Below are 24,156 nucleotides of genomic sequence, written 5' to 3' on the forward strand. Positions count from 1 at the left end.
TCAGCAGTTCAAATCCACAAGTACTTTGAGGGAGAAAGCCGGGTGGTCTCCAGTAAAGAGTTATGGCCTCTTGCAGCTGATGAGTTGTGAGTCCATGGTAGTGGTTACATCAAATCTCGCTTTTCTTTAGCAAAATCTCTTGAGAACCACATGACACGCGAGCAACAACCAAAAATTGGTTAAGCTGGGCTTCACAAAAACGAAAAGCTTTTATGCATTAACGATTTATCAAAAAGTGGTAAGGCAACCTATAGAATGGGAGGAAACATTTAGTAAATAAATATCTGATAAAGGCTTAATATATACAGTGTATGAAGGACAATTACTATTCAAAAGCAAAATAGCCTACTTAAGAAATTACCAAAGGACTTGACTAGACTTTTCTCTAAGCACAATACATAAATGATCAAGGAGTACAGGAAAAGATATTTAACGCCATTAGTCATTGTTGGTAGATGCCAACGTTGTGACTCATAGCAACCCTAGAACAACAGACTGAAACCTTGACCCGTCCTGCCCCATCCTCACAATCTCTACCACACTCAAGCCCATTAGTCATTAGGGAAATGAAAATCAAAACCACAAGGAGATACCACTTCACAGCCACTCAGATGGTTGTCAACAGGAAAGCTAAAAGGGGATGTGTACAAATCTTAAGTGTGTGGTGGAATAAAAAAATGAAGCAACCTCTATAGGAAGGAAAAAGTTTCGTATTTCCTTAAAAATCAAAACAGAATTAACAATTCCAATCTCAGTCCTTTAGGGTATGTTACCTGGAAGTAGGAATTCAAACATATATCTGTACATTAGTATGTATTGCAGCATTATTCACTGTAGCTGAAAAGTTGGAAGCAACACATTTCCAACAGATTCATATTCACGAATAATCCAAACTTGATATATTTGTTTACAATGGATTATTCCTCAGACATAAAGAAAACATGTTATGACATGCGCAAACTGAAAATATTATGCTAACTGGAATAAGCCAGACACAAAAGGACAAATATGATTCCACTTTATACAAAATATCTAAAATAGGCACATGGTTTGAGCTGGGGCTAATGTATTAGTAGTTACCAACGAGTAGAGGAAGGGTGGAACAGGAGTTATGGCTAAAGGGATCCTGAGTTTCTGTTTGGCACAATGGAAAATTTTTGGAAATGGATTGTGGTGACGAGCTGCCCAACACAGTTAATAAAATTAAGGTCTAATTTGAAATAGGAGTATTGAAGGTACCATGGACTGCTAGGAAAACAAACAGATTCATCCTGGAAAGGGTTAAACAGGGCAGCTCCCTGGAGGCAAGGATTCTAAGGCTCTGTCTAACATACTTTGGACTTGTTGTGAGGAAGGACCGGTCCTTAGAGAGGGACATTATGCTTGGGAGGGTGGAGGGACAGTGCAGGAGGGGAAGGCCCTCTATGAGGCAGACTGATTCAGTGACTGGGGTAATCAGGATGGGTGTATCAGAGACAGTGCGACTGGCAAAGGACAGAGCAGAGTTTAGGGCTGTTGTACATAGGGTCGCTATGAGTCACAAGCGAATTGATGGCACATAACAACAACAACAATTTAAAATAAAAATTAAGTTATATGCTTAAGGATGGGTTAAAATGGCTCTCTGTGTGGTTGTGTACCCATATATAGAGAGAGCTGTTGTTACATGCCATTATGTCAGAACTCACTCAAAGGTAACACTCCTGTGGGTTTTCAGAGGCTGTTAATCACATGGGGAATATTACTCACCTTCCACCCTTTGAGCAACTGGTGGATTTGAACCATCTACCTTTGTGTAGGTAGCCCAACTCTTTAACACTAGATATATATTAGCATAAAAGTTTTAAAATTAGAAATTTTTCTTAGATTCTTTCAGTGAAAATTTAAAATACCAAGAAAAGCAAGTAAGTCTGTCCTAGAGAAGGTGAAACCAAGTTTCTCCTCAGAGGTTAGAGTTTTAAAGCTCCATCTCACATACTTTGGCATGTGGCCAGGAGGGACCCATCCTTGGAGAAGGACATCATGCTTGGAATGATGGAGCAACAGCACAGGAGAGGAAGACTCCATATGAGATGGCTTGATAAAGTAACTGGGGCAATACAGTAACAGTGAGACTGGCTCAAGACAGGGCAGGCTTCAGAGCTGCTGTGAGTAGGGTCGCTATGGGTCACAGGTGACTCGAAGACACATAACAACGACAACAACAACAATAACAGTATTTTAAAACTTTTTTCCCTGAGGAGTAAGATATATACAGAAAATGGCACAAGGCTTAAGTGTACAACCCAAAGAATTTTAGCAAATTAAACATACTTGTGTAACCAGTACCCACGTAATGAAATAAAACAGCACCTTGGAAGGCATCCTCTTCAGGATTCAAACAATGGAACTCTCCACAGCAATGAGAATGAAAGATCTAAAATTACATGCAGTGACACAGAGAAATTTCACAAACAGGATACTAACTTCAAATAAGTTAGAATAGAAGTTGTTTCTTTTGTGGTTTTTCCACCCCTTCTTGTTTGAGTACTTTATATAAATGTCACCATTACATTTCGTACTGTTTTGCGTCTGGTTTCTTTCACTCAATGTTATGTTTGTAATATTTATCCCTATCACTGCACGCAGTTTTAGATCATTCTCACTGCTGTGTAAGGGTCTATTGTTTGAATATACAGTGCATATTACTTTGAAAAAGAAACAAATTATAAAGTATGTCAGGTTAATTGACGCAGATTGATTTGTGTATGGAGCATCTTGTGATTTCCCCTGCTTTATGCCAGGATCCAGGGCTGCTCTTTTCCTTAGTGATTCTTAACCTCAGACATTTTTTATATAACTAAAACTAGAAGTACTCCAAAGCCAAAAGTTATCTTCTCAGAATCTCAGAAACACCTAGGCCCATTAAGAAATAAGTAAAATGAAAGGAGGAAGCAGTGAGTCTTAGGCAAAGGAAAAAAGGCAAGGTAGGATCAGAGGATGCCCTCAACTTTGGGAGAGGATGAAGGCTTGTGAGCTCTGAGATGGAGTGAGGACCACAGGTCACTGATCTGAGGTGCCCTAAGGAAGTAAAAGAACCAAGAGGGAATTGCTGTGAGCACCAGTGAGGGAGGAAGGCTGAGTGTCCCGCACCAGAGCACAAATATCTGCCTCTACGTGCAGCGGGAAGGCTCTCTATGAGGTGGATTGATTCAGTGACTGGGGTAATCAGGATGGGTGTGTCAGAGGCAGTGCGATTGGCACAGGACAGAGCAGAGTTTAGGGCAGTTGTATATAGGGTCGCTATGAATTGCAGGCGTCTCGACAGCACATAACAACAACAACAACATGCAGCACAGACTCAGACAATTTTCACATAAAGGAGCAACTCTGATATGGGGAAAGGTAACGTCAGCCAAGTAACCACAACAGGCACAACAGCCTCAAAGTCGGAAACCTTTCAGCTCTTCTGGAAGCAACAAAAAAAGTTTTCCAGCACACTAAATTCTGCCCTGAGAAACAAAAAATTTCTCATCAAAGAAGAAATTTCCTACATCAAAGAAGAAATTTCCAACAGCCTGGTGAGAGAGGGTTCTTAAGTTGGGTTTTAATTAAATCAGTAAATGAACTTTTCCTATCTATCTGAGCTTGTGGCTTAAGATTTATATTAGGCACTTAAGGTATTGTGACTATTCATCTAGGAAAGAAGATATCCTAAGGTTTGTGACTCACTATGTGTGCTGTGGTAGAGATAGGATATTCCTTGTGGCCATCAAAAACATTTTTTTTAGATGCACTCATTTACTTGCTTGTCAATGTACAAAAAAAAGCTCCTATCTCTTGTTTGCTCTTGCCTCAGCCAGAATCCGCTAGAAATTCCTCACATACACTGACAGTAAATTCTGATTAGAGGCATCAGAGAATAAGAGCATTTCCAGTGCTCTTTCTTGCTTCAACCCAAATCATTGACAAGCTGGTTTCAACTCATTGTTGTTGATCTGAAACCTATTCATAGCTGACCACCAGCAGGTTTCTAGAGGCAGTGAGCTGCGGATTTGAACTGTGTGCCTTTGGGATTCAGTGAAGCTCTTTACCACTAAGCCATCATAATTCTCTTTATTAAAAGTCTTAAAAAAAAAAACAAACACAAAACTCTGGTAAATGGCATTAAGCTAAGAACCGAGGAGGAGTCGGATGGTAGTAAGAAGCTGCAGAGCAGAAACAAAAGCACTGAGTGCATGCAACAAATAGCAACTCTTTGCAACAGAAAAAAACCTGGGCTTGGGACAATGCCCATCACAATTACCCTGAGTTGACCCTAGCCAACCAAACATTTTTAGAGGGAAAAGACAAATACTCTCATCTATATATTTTCCAACTGCATTTCTGCATAGGAATGAGTCAAGGGAAACAATTTTTCCTGTCTTTGAATCATAAATTTTCTTTTGAATGTCACATCTCTACAGGTATCTGTATAAATTATAGACATAAGATTAAACAGAGTCCCAAAATGTAAAGATAACTTCCCCTTTGCATTTCTTAGCCTGACACCAGCTACTTGTGTGACGTTTATTCTCTGACCTTTCCCACCCAGAGCTCGTAAAGGTAAAGCTAGCTGTTCATTCATGAGGTCTCGCGTCTTTCTCTTTGACTCGCTGCAGCTGAATTGGAACCACCTACTCCCAGCTGACCCTCCTGTAAATCACACACAGGAGGATTCCACTGAGCCACTGGGTGATCTAACCTGCCAGAGGTACAACCTTTGGTTTAGCAGCTTAACTCCTTCAGGCTATACCAACAGACTGTCAAACAGGCAAACACCAGCCTTTCCATTGACTCACTGTCTCAGGAAGGATTTGATTTGTTAGAACAACTCACACCTGCCCACCCAAATCCACAGCCACCGAGTTGACCCCACTCCTGTTCCACGCTCTGCTGTCTTGTCCAGAGAGATCGACTGTAGAGCTGTGCTGTAGATGTTAAGATACCCACTGTGGTGGGCTCGATTTTGACTCACTGAGACTCTCCATGCAGTTTCCAACGTGGTAAATCTTTGAGAAGAGACTTAACCATTTTTCTCCCAAGCAGTGGCTGGTGGACTTGAGCTTCTGATCTCTGGGTTAGTAGCCTAACACATTACACACTACAACTCCTTACTACTCATTTATTTATAATCCCAAAGGATACATACAAGTGAAGAGATGTGGTCTTGAAACAAGGCTTCTGCTGTTCCCAGGACACCCTAATTAACATATGGAGATTCTCCTCAACCCAGGAAGTGTACCCTTCCACTGCACCCCTAAACTTCCACACTGAGGGCTTTTACTGCCTCATAGCAGTTGCTGACTGGGGTCTTCCAGCAGGGTGGGCTGGGTCACTGAGAATAAACCATTGATTCTACTATGCTGCCTTGCCACCCCTTCTCCAAAGCCTGCATCTGCACATGTTCAAGTGTGGCCTGGCTATTTAAGACAACAAAAGGCATCTTGATTAAATGACAAGGCTGAATTTTAGGAAACAGGAAAACAAAGACCAAATCAAGTTCATGTCCCAAAATACCAAAGAAGAAATGGATACAGGTATAAATTTTATTTCTAAAACGAAAAACTATTTCTTTAGAAAATTCTGGAGTATAAATTCATTTTTTCCAACTTACTTGGACTATTTTACCAAATGTGCTTCAGTGATGGGTCTATTTCATCAGCTTAAAAAGACTGGAAAGCTCAGTATGTAAATCAAATACCCGGGCAGAGAGAAGAGGATGTGGGAGGAACCTCACCATTTCTAGTCTCCTTCCCTATGTCCCCAGGTTCCATTCCCCTGGGATGCAAGCACAACACTTTTAAAATAATCAACAAATCAAGACAAGATAAAAGGCTCCATAAATGAAAAGCTCTTAAGGAATACAAGTGTCTTTACTGGGGATATGTGTTTAAAGATGACTGTACACAATCCAAACCAAATTCTGTCCTTTAAAAAAAATTAAGGGAACATTGGATTCATTTTTCCCCCTTTCTGTCTTAGCAATAACACAATTGATCCCATTTTTGCAGAGTATCTAGCTCATGTAATCATAGGAAAAGACGGGTGCTTACCAGAAAGTGGCAACAAAGTTAACTGTGGGCCAGCCCAAGACAAAGGATTTCATGGCACTGGTGTTCCCTTCTCCCACTTCATCCACACAGCCTGCTGTCCACATGTCACTTAACTTGACTTTGTTTTTAATCTTAAAGTTGTTGTTATACCTAGAAAGATAAGAAAACAAACAAGACCTCTTGCTATTTTGTCTCTTAAGCACTTTGGGAACTTTTGTGCTTGTGACAGACAGAAGGAACATTTTCATTAATCAAACACAAAGAATGTCTACTCATTGTTTTATCTTCAGTGTTAGGCAAAAGTAAATCGTAACAGAGTTTTAACATCTTTGCTAAATCAGCCTTGGACCAAGGTGGCCCTGAAAACATTTAGTGAATTAGCCCTTACATTTGCATTTATGACAGCAATGAACCATAAACTGGCTATTTTTCTAAATGTTGAGCACTGCAATTAGACTGAAAATTAACTCGGAGTTTACAGATTTCACAGAAAATTAATTTATTATAATTGTTTGCTCTCAAAAATACTTGAGTAGGTTTAAAATAAAAGTTTAAAATATATAATTATTAAACGATTTATAAAATTTTTTTCTTTGAAAAGAGATGGACTAGAAAATACAATCTGGAATTAATTAGTGGGATTAAGAATACATTTACAACTGTTCGCAAGATTTTTTTACCCTTTAAGAAATCCCTCTCTTATCATCTTGAGTTGTAATAAACTAACAGGCAATCCTCCAGTGGTTTTCAGAGGCTGTGAATTTCATGAGTGATACAGTGGTAAGACGTTGTACTGTCAACTAAAAGGAATGGGGTTTGAATCCACCAGCTGCTCCACAGAAGAAGGATGGGAAATCTCTTCCCAAATGAATAACTGCCTCTGAAAACCACTGGAAATCAGCTGTAAGTTGATTACATTGTAACGGAACAATGGTATGTAACAATAAAATCCCATGAGAGGTGACTGCCCATCCTTCTCCCATGGAAACCTCCTGTCCAAAGATTTTTTTCCTCCCATTTTATCTTGTCTTTTGGCTGAAAGTTTGAAGACTAAGTTGTTTGTGCCTGATTCAGGCATGGTTTTCCCAATCACTTGCTATGCAACTGGAAGTTGGACAATGAGTAAGGACAACCGAAGAACTGATGTTTTTGGGTTGTGATGCTGGAGAAGAGAGACTATCCTGTGGAACGCCAAAAGAACAAAAGATATGTCTTGGAAAAAGTGCAACCAGAGTACTCCTTGGACGGAGGGATGGCGAAACTTCGTCTCACATACATTGGGCATGTTGCTAAGAAAAGCTATTCCTTGGGAAAAAAAAACATCCTGCTTGGAAAGGTGGATTGAAAGAAAAGGAAGATCCTCAAGGAGATGGAGCGAAACAGTGTCTGTGGCTTAACTGTGTAAGAAATGATGAGAATGGTACAGGACGGGACAGGGGTCAGATCTGCTCTTCATAGGGTTGCTATGAGTCATACTTCAATCAGCGGCACTTAACAGAATCTAAAGCTAGAAATGAAAAGAGGGGAAAAAAATGAGGCCAGAAAATATATTTAAGTTGAGCTGACACACATTTTCATCTCTGGGGACCCAGAAAGTGAATGTACTTTAAGTTAGCAGTGAAATTGCTTTTTTTGACAATTTCTATCTTAGCCCCCTTAGACCTTTGATAATGAAACCACCAAATCTTTTGACCTGAATAATTCTCATGTTGGACTTGAGACTTTAAAGTTTCAAGATAAAGAAAATGCCTAGGGGATCTTGGGTGCTTCCTATAATTCAGGACCATTTGTGGAAACATGACACATGTTCACAGAAATGAAATAAAAAACATCAAGTACAGAAATATCCCTAAAACTCCTCTGATTCATTGGACATTTAAAACTACAACTTCAATGGGATTTGTGATATTAAAAAGGATTTTGCAGGAAGTATTACTAAAGAATAATCTAGATTAAAAAACTTCATTTATGTTTCCCAGAAGGGCACACTAAAATTTTTATTTTTCATTTTTATTGTGCTTCGGACAAAGTTTACCTGGCAAATTTGTTTCCCTTATGACAGTATGTACACAAAGTGTCCCAAGACATTGGCTTCACTGGTGGATGACACGTCAGCATGCTCTCTATTTATACTTTAGTTTCTTTTCCTTTGGATTTTTTACCCCTTTCTGTTTCATCTTTGCTTCTGGACAAATGTCCTTTTGATCTCATATAATTGATTGTTCTAAAGAACATCTTCTTCTTGTGTGTGACTGTTTACTTCAAGAGCATGTCTGAAAGGAGGTATCCCAGAACAGCTTCAGTTTCAGGCCAGTAGGGTATCACAGGGATGCAGTATTGGGGGATCCTTCAGTTTCTGTCAAGATTGTTAAGTCTGTGTTTTGTTTGTGTGTACACTTCCATGTGTCTATTAATGTGGTATTTTATTCAACATTTTTCTCCCCTTCTCTCTCTGGAACCCTCTGCTGCGATCCCAGTCGAAGCAGTCAATAGTTTTGTAGTTATCAAGTGCCGACCAGTGTCAAGCACAACTCACAGCAACCCTATGAGCAAGAGACTTGAACCCTGTCCTGTCCTGAGCCATCCTCATCATCTCTGACACTCTTGAGCCCACTGAATTGGATATGATGGGATATCAGCTGATATGTTTCGACAAACAGAGAGCTGGATATGCTCATCAGGCTATGCCAAGAGATTTAGAAATCAGCTGCATGGCCAACTGATTGGATGAAAGCCATATCTATTTCTCATTCCAAAAAAAGGTAATCCAATAAAACGTGGTATTATTGAAAAATATCATTAATATCACATGAAAGCAAAATACTGTAGAAAATAACTCAAAACGGCTAGAAGAAGGAATTGTCAGTTGTTCAAGCTGGATTTAAAAGAGGTTATGGCACCAGAGATATCACTGCTATGTCATATGGATCTTGGTTGAAAGTAGAAAATACTAGAAGGATGTCTACTTGTTGACTATGCAAAGGCATTTGACTGTGTGGATCATAACAAATTATGGGTACCACTGAGGAGAACGGGAATATCAGAACACCTAAGTGTGCTCATGCAGCACCTATACCTACGATCTGAAGAGAACAAGGGTTTAAAAACAAGAAAGGTGTGTCCATCAGGGAGGTATCATTTCCCCACACCTAATCAAATGGTATGCTGAGCAAATAATTTGAGAAGTTGAACTCAATGGAGAAAAACACAGCATCAAGACTGGAGGAAGACTCATCAGTTACCTGTTTTAAGCAAAGGATACAACCTTGCATGCTGTAACTTAGGAGGTCTTGAAACAATTGCTTCAGTAGATTCAAGACAACAGCAATCCTTCAGTACGGATTACATCTCACTATCAAGATGACAAAAATTATGACCGTTGAGCCAACAGGCAACATTATGATAGATGGAGAAATGACTGAAATTGTTGAAGATTTCTTCGGCTTGGATGCACAATCAATACCCTTGGTACCAACAGTCAAGATTTCTCAAAAGACGTGCTACATTGGAAACACGTGCTGCCAAGGGCCTCTCCAAAATGTGAAGAAGCAATGATTTAAGCTTAAAGACTAAGGTCAGCCTGACTAAAGCCATGGTATTTTCAATTACTGTGTATGTGAAAGTTGGACAATGACTATAGATGACAGAAGATGAACTGATGCCTTTGAGTTGTGGTGATGAAGAAGAGTACCGATACCACAAGAATTGCCAAAGGACCTGTAACCAGGGTGCTCCTTGGAGGCAAGGATGGTGAAACTTGGCAACGTGGGTGCTCCTTGGAGGCACAACCAGGGCGCTCCTTTGAGGCAAGGATGGTGAAAACTTCACCTCACATACTGTGGGTATGTTGTGAGAGGGGCCATTTGTTGCTTAATGATATCATTCTTGGAAAGGTGGAGGGACAGTGAAAGGGAGGAAGACTCTCAACAAGATGGACTGACACCGTGACTGTAACAATGGCCCTGGTACATCAGAGATGATGCGGATGCCAAACAATAGAGGCAGGCTGAGATCCACTGTTCACAGAGTTGCTATAGTCAACTTGATGGCACCTAAGAACAGCAACAACAATGGCTAATGATCCCAACAGTTCTTCATTTGTTTCTCAGTTACCTGAATATCTTCTTCATTGAAATATCTATTCCTATCCTTCGCTCATTTTTAAATTGGACCATTTGTCTTTTTGTTCTTGAAGCGTTGAGTTTTTAAATACATTTTACAGATTAAACTTGAATTGGACCTGTCATACCCAAACGTTTTCCCCAATCCAGAGGTCTTTTTCACTCCATTGGTGAATTCTTTTGATGTACATGTTTAATTTTTAACAAGTATCATCTATCTAGGTTATTTCCTGCTGTCTGTATACTGTTTATGTCTAATAGTCTATTTATGCTATATATAGAAATAGTCCCTAGCCTTATCTATTTTCTCTTCCATGATCTCTTTGTTTTAGATTTTATACAGGTGTTCAACGAATTTTGAGTCAGTTTTTCTATTAGGTGTGTAGTATGGGTTTTGTCTCATTTTTCTACAGACTGATCTCCAGTTCTGCCAACATCAGTTGTTAAAGACAAAATATTTTCCTTATTTAATAGATGTTGGGTCTTTGTCAAAGATCAGCTGCTCTTATTGCTGTTGCCACTGTTAGGTGCCATTAAGTCGAATACGACTTCTAACAACCCCATGAACATCAGATCAGAGCCCTGGCCCATCCTGTGCCATCCTCATCATCTCTGCCACAGTATAGATGCTACAGTCACTGTGTCAATCCGTCTTAGTTAGGGTCCTCTCCTTCTCTGCTCAACCTCCACTTTTCCAAGCATGATGTCTTTCTTCAAGAATTTCCCTCTTTCAACAACATGCCCAAACTATGTGAGATGAAGTTTCACTAAGGAGCATCCAAACAAGACATCTGTTTGTTCTCCTGGTTGTCGGTGGGCTATTTAGAGCTCTTCTACAGCACCACAACTCAAAGGCATTGGTTGGTTCTTCTTCTGTCATCTTTATTCCTTATCAATCTCTCAGAAGCTTGGCAAGTAATTGAAAAGACCATGACTTGGAGCAGGTGCAGCTTTGTCTTTCACATGATATTTAATCTAAGTAAGGTGAAATCATTGACAAATTCTATCCTTTCTCCATTTACCATTATGTTGCCTATTTGCCCTGTGGTAAAGATTGTTTTCTTGATGTTGAGGTATAATCCCTACTGAGGACTGTAGTCCTTGCTCTCTTGTAGCAAGTGCTCTCAGTCCTCCACCTCAGTATATGAATTTGGATTTGGGTTCTCAACACTGTCTACTGGTCTATTACTGTTGTTGATTACTGTCAAGTTGAGCACAACTCATAGCGACCCTATGAACAAAAGGCCTAATGCCTTTCTATAACTATCGTCATTTACCAAAGTTTATAGGGTTTCCAAAGGCATGCAGTTTAGGAAGTGGATGCCACTCCGGCCTTCAAACTGGTCTATATGTTTGTTGTATTAACACCAGGTTGTTATGACTAACTACCCTTATACAGACACTTTTGAGATCATGTAATGTGAGGCCTCCTATTTTATTCTTCAGATAGTATGGAATTTATGTGTAATGTAAATAGGCCGCATTACAGAATGGCTTCTGAATGTATGTATTTTTTCATGCTCCTGATAATAATCTTTCCATTTTTATGAGACTGACTGACTCAACGACATAACTTTATTTCTAGGCAGCAATGATTTAACCCATTGCTTTTGAGTCAATTCTAACACACTGATCCTGAAGGACAGACTAGAACTGCCACCCAGGGTTTTCAAGGCTGTACACCGTTCACAGAAGCAGACCTTCTTGCTACTCACCATGGAGCAGATAGCAGGTTCTACCCACTAACCTGTCAGCAGAGAGTGCTTAACATTGCATCACCAGGGCCTCCTCTCGCCACAGTTTTGGTCATATAAAACCAAAAATACATCATCTTCTGGAATCAAAAGTGTATTACTTGATAGTGTTCACATATTTTCTAGTACTAGTTCCTCTCTGTTAAGATACCAAACGGGAGCTTCTAATGTACCAGCTTGGAATAAAATAATCTCTAAGTACAGTCATTTTCTTTTAGTAAATTCAAAACAGGGGTTCTATGGCTGTTAATGCCAAGCCCTGATGATGCGATGTTTACATGCCTGGCTGCTAACCAGAAGGCTGGCTGCTCAAACTCAAGAGACACTATGCAAGAGACAGACATGGTAGTTTGCTTCTACGATTACAGGCTTAAAAACCCTGCTGAGAAGCCTCCTCTCTGTCCTATCTATAGATTTATTATGCATATTTATTATGAGTAGGAATGAACCTGACTGTGGTGGTTTTGGATTTGTTTTAGTGTGAATAATGGAAAAGTTATTCATTCCCATCTAAGTACTTTAAAGAGAACTCATTCTAATGGTCTAATGACAAGGAGTTGCACTACCAATGCAAAAGCAAGTGGATCAAATCCACTGTAGGGGAAAAAGATGAGTAATCTCCTCCTATGCAATTTACAGTCTCTAAAAACCCACTGGAGGGTCACAGCTATGAGTTAGTTTCAACTCTACGGCAACAAAACATACTTTAGATAAACTTCTGTTTTATTGATTATGAAAAGGTAATACCATCTCAGACAAGAGTCTTATAACAAAGGTTTATAGAATATTCCTGGGCCTCCACAAGAAAAAGACTGATAACCCAATTATAAAATGGACAAAAGCCATGGAAAGACTTTTCACAAAGGAAGATATTCAATGGCAAACAGACACATGATGAAATGCTCCAAATCACTGGCAATAAGAGAGATTCAAATAAAAACCACAATGAGGTAACAGTGGCAAAGTTTAATAGGGCAGCAAGTAATAAATGTTGGAGAGGATGTGGTGAGAAAGGAACTCTTATACATTATTGGTGGGATTGTAAAATGGTACAACCATTCTGGAAAGTAATTTGGGGCTTCCTTAAAAAACTGAATAGAAATTCCACATGACCTAGCTATTCCACTACTTGGAATATACCCTGAGAAAATGAGAACTGAGGCACAAACGGAGATTTGAACACCAATGTTCATAGCAGCATTATTTGCCATCGCAAGAACATGGAAACAGCCCAAATCTCCACCCATAAAAGAATGGATTGAGAAATTATGGCACATTCGCACAATGGAATACTATGCAGCATGCAGGAGCAATGATTTTGTAAATTATTACCCAACTTGGGAGAGACTGGAGAGCATTATGCTGAATGAACTAACTCAGTCCCACAAGGATAAATATTGTATAAAACCATTATTGTAGAATGAGTATAAGGACCCAAAAGGGGTGGGAGAGGCTGGAAGCAGAGGGATGAGGATGTGTAGGGGGCAGGGGAGATTCATCATGGGGTTGTACAATTTGTTTGGGGGGGGTGGAATGAGGGAAATTGAAAGAACTTGTTCTTGAAAAAAATGTATTCAAATTTTGTAAATAAACTAGTAGAAAAATTTTTTAAAAAGGTATTTGACTGTATGGATCATAGCAAATGATAGATAACTCTGAGAAGAAAGGGAATGCAAAACCTATAGCTACACCAAGCAGCAGCTATCTGAACAGAGTAAGGGAACACTAAAAATTGGGAAAGGTGTGCAACAAAGTTGTATCTTTTCTCCATGCACATCCAATCTGTATGCTGAGCAACTATTCAGAAGCTGGACTGCATTAAGAAGAATGTGGCATCAGAATCAGAGGAAGACTCATCAACAACCTGCATTATGTAAACAACACAACTCTGCTTAGAGAAAGTGAAGAAAATTTGAAGCACTTGTTGCAGAAGTTCAAAGACAGTAGCCTATTACATGGATTAATTTCAACCTTAAGAAAATAAAAGTTCTCACCACAGAACTAACAGGGAATATCAAGATAGAAAAAGGAAGAGGTTCAAGTTTCCAAGGATTTAATTTTCCTTGGTTTCACAATCAACATGCATAGCAGCAGCTTGATTTCTTGATTAAGAAACCAAGGGATGTATTGCAATGGGGAACTCTGCTGTCAAGGATCTCTCCAAAGTGCAAAAGAGCAAGGATATAGCTTAAGGACTCAGATACACCTGATCTAAATGGCATTTCCAAATGCTTCCTATGCATCTAGAAGTTGGGAGAAAGGATAAGAATGACTAAATAATTGCTATCTTTGAACTGTGGTGCTGGAGAAGAGTACTGAAAATCCCATGGTCTGTCAATAGGACAAACTACTAGTCTGTCTTGGGAGTAAGTGCAGTCAGCATGTTCTTTAGAGGAAGATGGTGAGGGTTCATCTCATATACCAGGGGCATGTAATCAGGAGAAACCAATGTCTGAAGAAGGGTATCAGACTGAGAAAGGTGGAACATGAGAAAAAGAGAGGAAACCTCTCAACAAGATGGACTGACATAGTAATACTATGACTCCAGCATATGGGACTCCTTAATGGGCTCCACCAATGGATGGTACAGAAATAGGCAAGGTTCAGATCTGTTGTTCTTCGAGTTGTTATGAACTGTAATCAACCCAATAGCACCCAACAATGACAACAAGAAGATGGACTCGAACATTTATAAAAAAGAATCTTTGTTGTTATGTGCTATTGAGTCATTCATGACTCATAGTAACTCTATGCACAACAGCTCTGAATGCTGCTCTATCCTGTGTCAATCTATCTCTGACACGCTTTCCCTCATTACCCTAGTTATTGTATCAATCTAGCTCATCCATGGTCTTCCACTCCTGCATTTCCCCTAGCCCCTTCCAAGCATGATATCCCTCTCCAAAAGCTGGCCCCATCCTTGGCTACATGACCAAAGTACAAGAGATGGAATCTCAAAATCCTTGTCTCCAAGGAGAAACTTGGTTTCACCTTCCCCAGGACAGACTTGTTAGTTCTCTTGGCAGTTCATGGCTATGTTCAAAACTCTTCTCCAGCACCACAACTCAAAGGCATTAATTCTTCTTCCATCATCTTTAGTCACTGTATAGCTCTATCTGATACATAGCAAGTAACTACAAAGACCATAGCCTGGATCAGGTACACCTTAGTCTTAGACTGACATCGTTGCTCTTCAGCACTCTGAAAAGCTCCCCGAAAGCAGATTTGTCGTTTGATTTCCTGACTGCTGGTGCCAAAGAGTGTTGATTGTGGAGCCAAGCAAACCGAAACCTCTTCTCCACTCATCAAATGCTTCCACTTGGTCCAGCAGTGAGAATCTTTGTTTTCTTGATGTTGAGCTTCTGCAGGAGACACTTCAGGTCCTCCTCAGTGTCAGCAAGTAAAGTTGTATCACATGCATAATGCAAGCTCTTAATGAGTCTTCCTCCAATCCTGATGTCACATTCTTTCTCATAAAGTCCAGCCTCTTGCATGATCTGTTATGTATATAGACTGAAATGGTATGTCAACAGGACACATTCTTGATGCACTCCTTTTCTGCTTTAGAACCATGCGGTGTTTCCTTGCTCTGTTCTGGTAACTGCCTCCTGGTCCAAGTATAGGTTTTGCATGAGCAAAATCAAGTGTTCTGTGATTCCCATTCTTCTCAAAGTTAGCCACAATTTGTTGTGATCCACACAATCAAAATCCTTTGCATAGTCAATGAAACACAGATAGATGTCTGTACATTGGTACTCTCTGCTTCTGGCCAAGATCCATCTGACTCGCAATGATATCCTGAGTGCCATGCCCTTTTCTAAACCTATCTCCTATTTCTGGTAGTTCTGTTGATGTACTGTTCACGTCCCTTTTTGGATAATCTTCAGGATTAAGAAAATCACTTCTTATTTAGCTTCTGATGAATATAAAAGTGGTCCCTGAGATGCCATCTGGTTTTAATATTTATTTCAAAGTATGATGCAAAAGTATGACAATAAACTCAAAACAAACATTCAGACAAGCAAATACTGTCAGGATCCAGCACACACTAGAATAATAACTTAAGTCAATAAAAAGATGCACTTAAAAAATCCACCATGTACACTAAAATTCACTTAACAAAATAAATATGTGGTACCTGATTAATTATTTATCCCCTTTGATTTTATTTCTGTAGAATCATCCTAAGAACTGCAGTCCTAAGAAATGGAGCCTGAAGATGAGCAGAAAAAATTTGGAGTCTAGGTCACCTCTTGCTCCACAATGGCTATGTAAAAAGTCTTAATTACTGAGGTCATTTCTACAAACTAAGTGATCCAGGATATGACCCAATCATCTATCCAAGGGTCAATAGTTACAGAAAAGGTGTATACTTGGTACTATTTCTACCTGGTTGTTATTTTAGAAAAATAAAACATTTTTTTCTTTTCATATCCAGAAGGATCTTGTCAATATATCTAAATGCCTGCTGTATAATTAAAAAATAATTTTCTGAAAAAAAAAATGGGGGGCCTGGTTTTTGCACAGTGGTAGCACTCAGTATTAGTGATTCCTTTTATGAAGTAAAAGATCTGGATCTATCAATTAAGTGCTAAATCTTTTACTTCATAAAAAAATCACTTCATTAAGTAGGAAGAATCATCTCAAAAGCAATACATGGAAAATACTGCTGCACACCTCAATAAAAATTCAGGTGTAGAAATGGGTGATTGGCACAGATTCTGCCAGTATATATAAAAAGAGCAATTTTCTAGTGGAAAAAGAAACAGTTTACACACAAAAGTTTTTAGTAGCACATTATAGCTTACATAAAAAATCACTTAGAGACAAACAGTATTCTGAACAATAAATGAGTACAGATAACAAAATAAACATTTACTACTCAAAACATTAACACAGTTGCTGGGTGGGGGGTGGGGGAGGAGGAAAGGCAAAACAAGGTAAAGGAAAACACAGTCCTGAATTCCTAAGAGCTGAATGTTAGAAGAGTCTGAAAGGTTCAGAAAATTCATTAGGCCATTAAATTTTTGTGGTTTATTTGCCCACAGGCTGAACACAAAGCATTGTATTTAATAAATATAATATATAGAAGAAATTTTGCCTTCAATATGGATTGCATCTCAACATCAAGAAAACAAAAATTCTTACCAGTGGACATAGAGGCAACATTATAATAGATGCAGAAGAGACTGAAACTGTCAATGATTCCATCTTACTTGGATCCATGGTCAATACACTTGGTACCTGCAGTCAGGCAACCAGGAGATGTACTGCACTGGGGAAAGTATGTAGTCAGGGATCTCTCCAAATTACTGAGGAGCAGTGATGTTGGTTTGATAACTAAAGGGTGCCTGATTCTTGCTATGGTCTTTTCATTCACTTGCTATGCATCTGAGAGTGGAACAAAGATTAAGGATGACAGAAGAATTATTGATGTGTTTGAACTGTGGTACTGAATATTACATTGACTGCCAAAAGAACAAATAGAGCTGCTTTGGAGAAAGTGTAGCCAGAGTGGTCATTGGAGGTAAAGATGATAAAACTTCATCTCACATACTTTGGGAATGTGCTAGGAGAGGCTATTCCTTTGAGAGGGACATCATGCTTGGAAAAATGGAGGGATGGTAAAAGAGGGACATCCTGACTGCAGCAATGGGCTTAAGAGTGTAAGAGATGGTGAGGATGGCTCAGGATGGATAGGGCAGGGTTCACATCTGCTATTCTGAAGGTCACTACTCGATCACATCTACCAACAACAACATAGGAGAAAGAACCCAGCCTTTGGAATGAAATTTTGTATTGAAATCACAGCTCTGTCATTTTTCTAGCATATAATCTTGAATAAACTTCCCTGATCACTGTTCTAACAACTATCTTCTGGAACTGCTAGGCAAACTGAGATAACTGTATAATGTTGTTGTTGTTATGTGCCTTCGAGTCACTCGCGACTCATAGCGATGCTATGTACAACAGCCCTAAACTCTGCTCTGTCCTGTGCCAATTGCACTGTCTCTGACACTCCCATCCCGATTATCCCAGTCACTGAATCAATCCACCTCATAGAGGGCCTTCCCCTCCTGCGCTGTCCCTCCACCCTCCCAAGCATGATGTCCCTCTCCAAGGACCTGTCCCTCCTTGCAACATGCCCAAAGTATGTCAGGCAAAGCCCCAGAATCCTTGCCTCCAAAGGGTTGCTTGGTTTAATCCTCTCCAGGATGAATCTGTTTGTTTTCTTGGCAGTCCATGTTACATTTAATACTCTTCTCCAGCACCACAGCTCAAAGGCATCAATTCTTCTTCTGTCCTCCCTAGTCATTGTCCAACTCTATGATGCATAACAAGTGATTGCAAAGACCATGGCCTGTATCAGGCGCATGGATAAATTAAATATACTGCATTGAAACAGATAAGGGATCGCTTCTCGGCCTTTTGATCAAGTGTAGAAACAGATAAGGGAGAAAACTGTTTAAAAGGGATATGTGATTAGGTATTTTTGTCATGACAGGAGTCCAGAACGAAGGCTGCATAGTGGAGTGTACCTGGGGGGAGGGATTGTAAAACAATGAATGAATTTTTCTTTTACTTTTCAAAGAGAAGAGTGAACTGAGTGGGGGAAGGGATAGGCAGGGAGAAAAGTGAATGAATGGAAATCCAAAGTCTCTGTAAATTTTCATTAAAATTAATAAAAAATAGTATTCCTTAAAAAAAGCAACTAAACAAAATACAGGCCTCTTCTTAAATTTTTAAATAAAAGGTTTGAAAAGATGGTGTAGTAAGAGGTAATAATAAGTACAGATCACGGCATACAGGACAGATGGATATATGATTAGGTATTTTTGTCATGACAGGAGTCCAGAACGAAGTCTGCATAGTGGAGTGTACCTGGGGGGAGGGATTGTAAAACAATGAATGAATTTTTCTTTTACTTTTCAAAGAGAAGAGTGAACTGAGTGGGGGAAGGGGTAGGCAGGGAGAAAAGTGAATGAATGGAAATCCAAAGTCTCTGTAAATTTTCATTAAAATTAATAATAAAAAATAGTATACCTTAAAAAAAGCAACTAATAAGTATTCTATACTATTTATTTCTAGGTAAGTGTTTAGTTAAGGCCTTTCTCTCATCACAAAGAAAAGACTGATGTACTAGTGAAAGGAAACAAATTACTGAGGGAATCTATGAAATTCAGAGGGGGGGGGAAGAAGTCATACACTAAGTATAATCATTTAAAAGCAAAAACTCTGCAATAAGACAGATTTTGGCTAACATATGGCCTCAACTATTACTACCTTTGTGATATTTGGGAAGTCAACATAGTTGAGTATTTGTTTCTTTTGTACTGTGAGGATAGTATCACTTTCTAGAATAGTTTCTCTAAAGAGAAAAAGTTAACAATTATGCCCCTCAAAAAGTTGAGCCCATTGTCATGGGGTAGATTCTGACTCTAAGCAACTCCACAGAATGGAGCAGAAGTACCCATTTAGTAGTTTCAAGGCTTAACAATTTTACAGATGCTGAATGCTTCCTTTTTCTTCCATGGAAGTCAATCCTCCAGCTCCACCTGAGCCTGAAGAGGACTGCAACTCCAACCAGCAGCAGCACTGCAATTTCAGCAGACCTTGGCCAGAAACACTTCAAAACGTTTGAGTTGCTATATTTTGGAATTATCTGTTATACCGCTATAGACAGTTCATCCAATCTACAAAGGTCCTTGTCTACTTCTCCAATCTCATTTTGCACTACTCTCTTTCTTCTCCTTACACTCCCTTCCATCCCAAACAACTCACACCTAAGACCCTTCAGAGGCATGGTGACTCTCCATCAGGTTTCAGAAGGTGTAAATTGTAATCAGTGGAACAGCCTCATCTTTCTTTTAAGAAGCAATTGGTCGTTTGAACTGATGCCTGGGTTAGCAGCGTAACACTTAACCTATACCACTAGGGCTCTTCCAATTATACAGGCTTTCTCTGAATGCCTAAAAAAGGCTTCATACCTGCTGTTTCTTCTACCTAAAAGGCTCACATTCCCAGACTATGAATGGCTGGTTCTTTTCATCCTTCAATTATTTTTCTCCCTTGACTACCGTTACTTAACATACATACATCCTGCCTTCTTCAGCCGCATCCTATTTCCTTCAAAGCACTAATCACAGGCCATAATTTCCCTTCCAGCACTGGAATGTAAACTCCAAAAGAGCTAGGATCATACCTGTCACATTCTTAACTGTATTCTCTCCATTATTCAGGGCACAGCACAGAGCAGGACCTGTCTAAACACCTGTTGAATGTATAAGTGATTGAAATACTATTTTGTAAAACCAAAACCAAACCAAAAAACTAACTTTAGATATTAACTATAGGTACAGAGTCCAGGCATGCCTATGTGGCCTTTTTAGAAGGTTATCTTTCTTAGTACAAGTGCAGTTTTATAAGGAAAACCAATAGAATGTACTGTGTACTTACTTGATTTTGGCCACAACAAGCAAATCATTGAACAGGAAAAGATGTCGCTCCTGTCTCTGGAGGCCTCTTCTGAGTTCTACCCAGCCATCAATCAACAGAGTCCTACTGGAGCACGCGGACCCAGCAGAAGGGCTGTCCCTGTCAACAGATCAAACACCATAGATCAGTCAAACGATTAGGTACAGGATTGAGCTGGTTTTTTAAAATAAAGTTAAAGCTTATAGTTAAGTCATGAAAAAGAAAATTCAGTACAGTTTTTACAATGTAGTGGTGTGGTAGTTTTCTAATTGGTCTTAGTCTGCTCTGCATACCGTCTTCCCTCCCTCCCCTCTTCTTTCCTTAACACTCATTAAGCACATGAGTCAAATCCCCTCAGTTGTTCTGAGGGTGAAAGACAGGCAATCTCCTCCCCTGTGATTTACTGCCTCTGAAAACCCACTGGGGGGTCAGCTATGAGTTAATTCTGACTCAAAGGCACACAATAAAAATAAAGAAAAATTCAAAACATAAAGGTGAAATGATAAACAATGATCTATCTCACTCTCTCAAAAAAACTCCTTGCCATGGAGTTGGAAGTGACTTTAATCCACCCAGAAGAAGCTTCACCTCACATACTTTGGACATGTTATCAGGAGCAGCTAGTCCTTAGAATGATGCGTTATAGTGAAAAAGATAGTCAGTGAAAGAGAAGACGACTCTCAACAAGATGTATTAACATCATGACTATGGACAGTGGGCTTGCAGTGCAGAGACTGTAATGGTGCAGGATAGAGCACGATTCAGACTTGTTTATAGGGTTGCTATGAGTTGTATAAAACATACTTTGACAGCTTTGGAAGCAGGAATGGCATCCACTTCCTAAACAACATACCTCCAGAAACTCTACAAACTTTGATAAATGTCGATAGTTGTAGAGGGGCTTCAGGCCTTTTGTTCATAGAGTCACTATGAGTCATGTTCGACTCGAAGGCAATCAACAACAACAACATGAGTTATAGTCAATTAGATGACATCTAAAAAAAGCAACTAAACAAAATACAGGCCTCTTCTTAAATTTTTAAATAAAAGGTTTGAAAAGATGGTGTAGTAAGAGGTAATAATAAGTACAGATCACGGCATACAGGACAGATTATATAGAATACAGTGTATATGAATGATTGCATGAAATGGAATGTAAATGAGGGATTGTATGGAACACAATATAAATGGATTTTATGAAAACCAGTTAAAAAAAGGAAAAAATATTTTAATAGATGGTTCACAGAGATACACAAATTGCCAGTGAGTTCTATTTTTTTCAAATGACCATCATCATTAGTATTTTTGAGAAATTAAAATAACAATGAGATGCTATTATATAATCTACTTTTTAAAAAAACTCAACAAAAATTACTACCAATTAGTTAATTCTAGCTTATAGCAGCCCTACAGTTCAGAGTAGAACTGCTCCATAGGATTTCCAGAGCTGTAAATCAGAGTGCTTCATCTGTTTCTTGAGAAGCAGCTGGTAGGCTGAAACAGAAGACTTCTTGATTAGTGGCTGATTGCTTGACTACATGTCACCAGAATTATTAACGTTCAAGACTGACAGTATACCAAACGTTGCCACAGTTGTGGACTAACTGCATTTCCCACAGAGTGGTGATGTGGTTGTTATGTACTGCTGAACTGGAACCATAGCAGAGCTGACCCTCCAGTGGGTTTTTGGAGATAATCAGCCAGGAGAAGAATGTACTTCATTCTCCCACAGATTACCTGGCATATTTGAACCATGAGCTTTTGGGGTCATACACAATTCCTCATCACTAAACCATTTATTTTTATATGATCATTTAGATAATGTAGGCGAATACATTTATTAAAATTCAATGAATAGGTGTGATTATCATCGTAAACTTTATGTCAAAAGAAAAGGTATAAATAAACTGAACTCCAGTTAACTATATGCATGTCAAAGTATTTAGGGGGGTTCATACACAGGTATCTGAGGTTTACACTGAAATGCTCCAAAAGAACATGAAATCATGAATAGCTGGAAAGGTATATGATAAAGCAGGCATAAAAGTCCACTGCTGTCAATCTGTTCTGAGTCAAACAACCCTCCCTCAGATTTCTGAAGTTGTAAATCTTTATAGGAGGAGACGGCCCAACTTTCAAACTTCATTTAGCAACCTAGCATGTTATGCATTATGCTGCCAGGGCTCCTTAAGGTACATATGTTGTTGTTGTTGTTGCTGTGTACCAGAGTCAGAACTCATAGCTGACCCTCTGGTGGGTTTTCAGAGGTGGTTAACTGCGCCAGCAGAGCAGCTCGTGGCCTTGAACCTTAGGGATTACAGTGCATTTTGCTGCCATAGTCTCTAGAGTAGGATAGGGAGCTCAGGTGCCTAGTTGGTATGAAGCTGCAGTACTAGATAAAAAAGCCATGCCACTTTGGCAGTTCAACTCCTATATGCTAGCAAAAGCTGGGCAATTTCCTCCTGTGCAATTCACACCTTGGAAAGCCAATGGAGGGTGGATTACGAGTCACTTCTGACTCCTTGGTGAGGAGTTTTTTAAGAGAGCGAGATATGCAGTTTTTTATCATTTCACCTTTACGTTTTGCCTACCATCAAGGACTCAGAACATAGGAATAAGATGGGAGCCATGTTGCAATGCAAGTCTTTATTAACTAGTGTGATATGCCAAGTTGTTTTATTTCCAGTTTTCCCTTCTGTAAAATTAAGTTGTTGTTGTTTGTTATGTGCTGTCGAGTCGCTTGTGACTCTTAGGGACCATGTGTACAACAGCTCTGAACCCTGTTCCATTTTGAGCCAACCTCATTGTCTCTGACACATTACCCCAGTCCCTGAATCAATCCATCTCATCCAAGGTCTCTCCTGAAGTGTCCCTCCACCCTCCCAAGCGTGATGTCTCTCTCCAAGGACTGGTTTTTCCTCGCAACATGTCCAAAGTATGTCAGATGGAGCTTCAGAATCTTTGCCTCCAAGGAACAGCCTGGTTTCACCCCTTTGTAACCTGTATAGGAGACTGCCTATAACAACATACACTGGAAAGGTAAAAATACGATTACCAATGATAAGGAGAGCAGATAATGATGAGAAATCTACGAAAGAACAGCTCTATCTTAAAGTAAAATTGATAAAGGTGGTGGTGGTTCTGTGTGTCACTGATTTGGAACCAACTCACAGCTAACCCTTCAGCAGGTGTTCAGAAAAGTAAACCATATAGGAGGAGACTGCTCATCCTTCTCACGAGGATTTGAACTGCATGCCTTTAGGACTGCAGCACAGCTTCTTCCCACAAGCTACCAGAGCTTCCTTGTTCAGCTGAGGATATTTGGTGGGACAGTGATGTTTGGGAAGAATTCTCTTCTTCTATGTGGAGACCAGGGATTGTTATCTGGCCAACACATGTCACGCTCAGCAGCCACCAACCGGTGAGTGAAGTTCTCATGTTGTTACAACAGAGCTTCCGGTAAAATGGACTAGAATCTTTTTCTGAAAATTAGCAATGACAGCCTTACTAATCACAGTGATCTAATCCCATTGCATGTGTGGTTGCCATGAGCTCAGAGCTAACTTGATGGCAGTTAATCACAAGCCTATTTGAGAGCCGCTAGCAAATGTGCAGAGTGGAACTAACACAAAACGCAAGCAATGATGGTAACAAAATTAGCAAAACCTTCAAAACAACTATGAGATATCATCTCACCTCAGTAACGATAGCAAAGTTCAACAACAGAGCAGT

At 39.5% G+C, this 24,156-nt stretch overlaps 1 protein-coding gene across 1 annotated transcript in view; it reads right to left on the minus strand.

Moving 5' to 3' along the window:
• ARHGAP20 (Rho GTPase activating protein 20) overlaps positions 1-24,156 on the minus strand; it is a 146,022-nt gene that overhangs the window by 47,618 nt on the left and 74,248 nt on the right. The window contains exons 3-4 of the mRNA XM_006890859.1: positions 20,407-20,544; positions 6,075-6,224 (exon numbers count right to left, since the gene is read on the minus strand). Coding sequence (XP_006890921.1) covers positions 6,075-6,224; positions 20,407-20,544 — 288 coding nt within the window. The remainder of the gene's footprint in view (positions 1-6,074; positions 6,225-20,406; positions 20,545-24,156) is intronic.

The sequence above is a fragment of the Elephantulus edwardii genome, unplaced genomic scaffold (assembly GCF_000299155.1).
Source record: "Elephantulus edwardii isolate Elephantulus edwardi_28Jun2011 unplaced genomic scaffold, EleEdw1.0 scaffold00093, whole genome shotgun sequence".
Classification (NCBI taxonomy): Eukaryota; Metazoa; Chordata; class Mammalia; order Macroscelidea; family Macroscelididae; genus Elephantulus; species Elephantulus edwardii.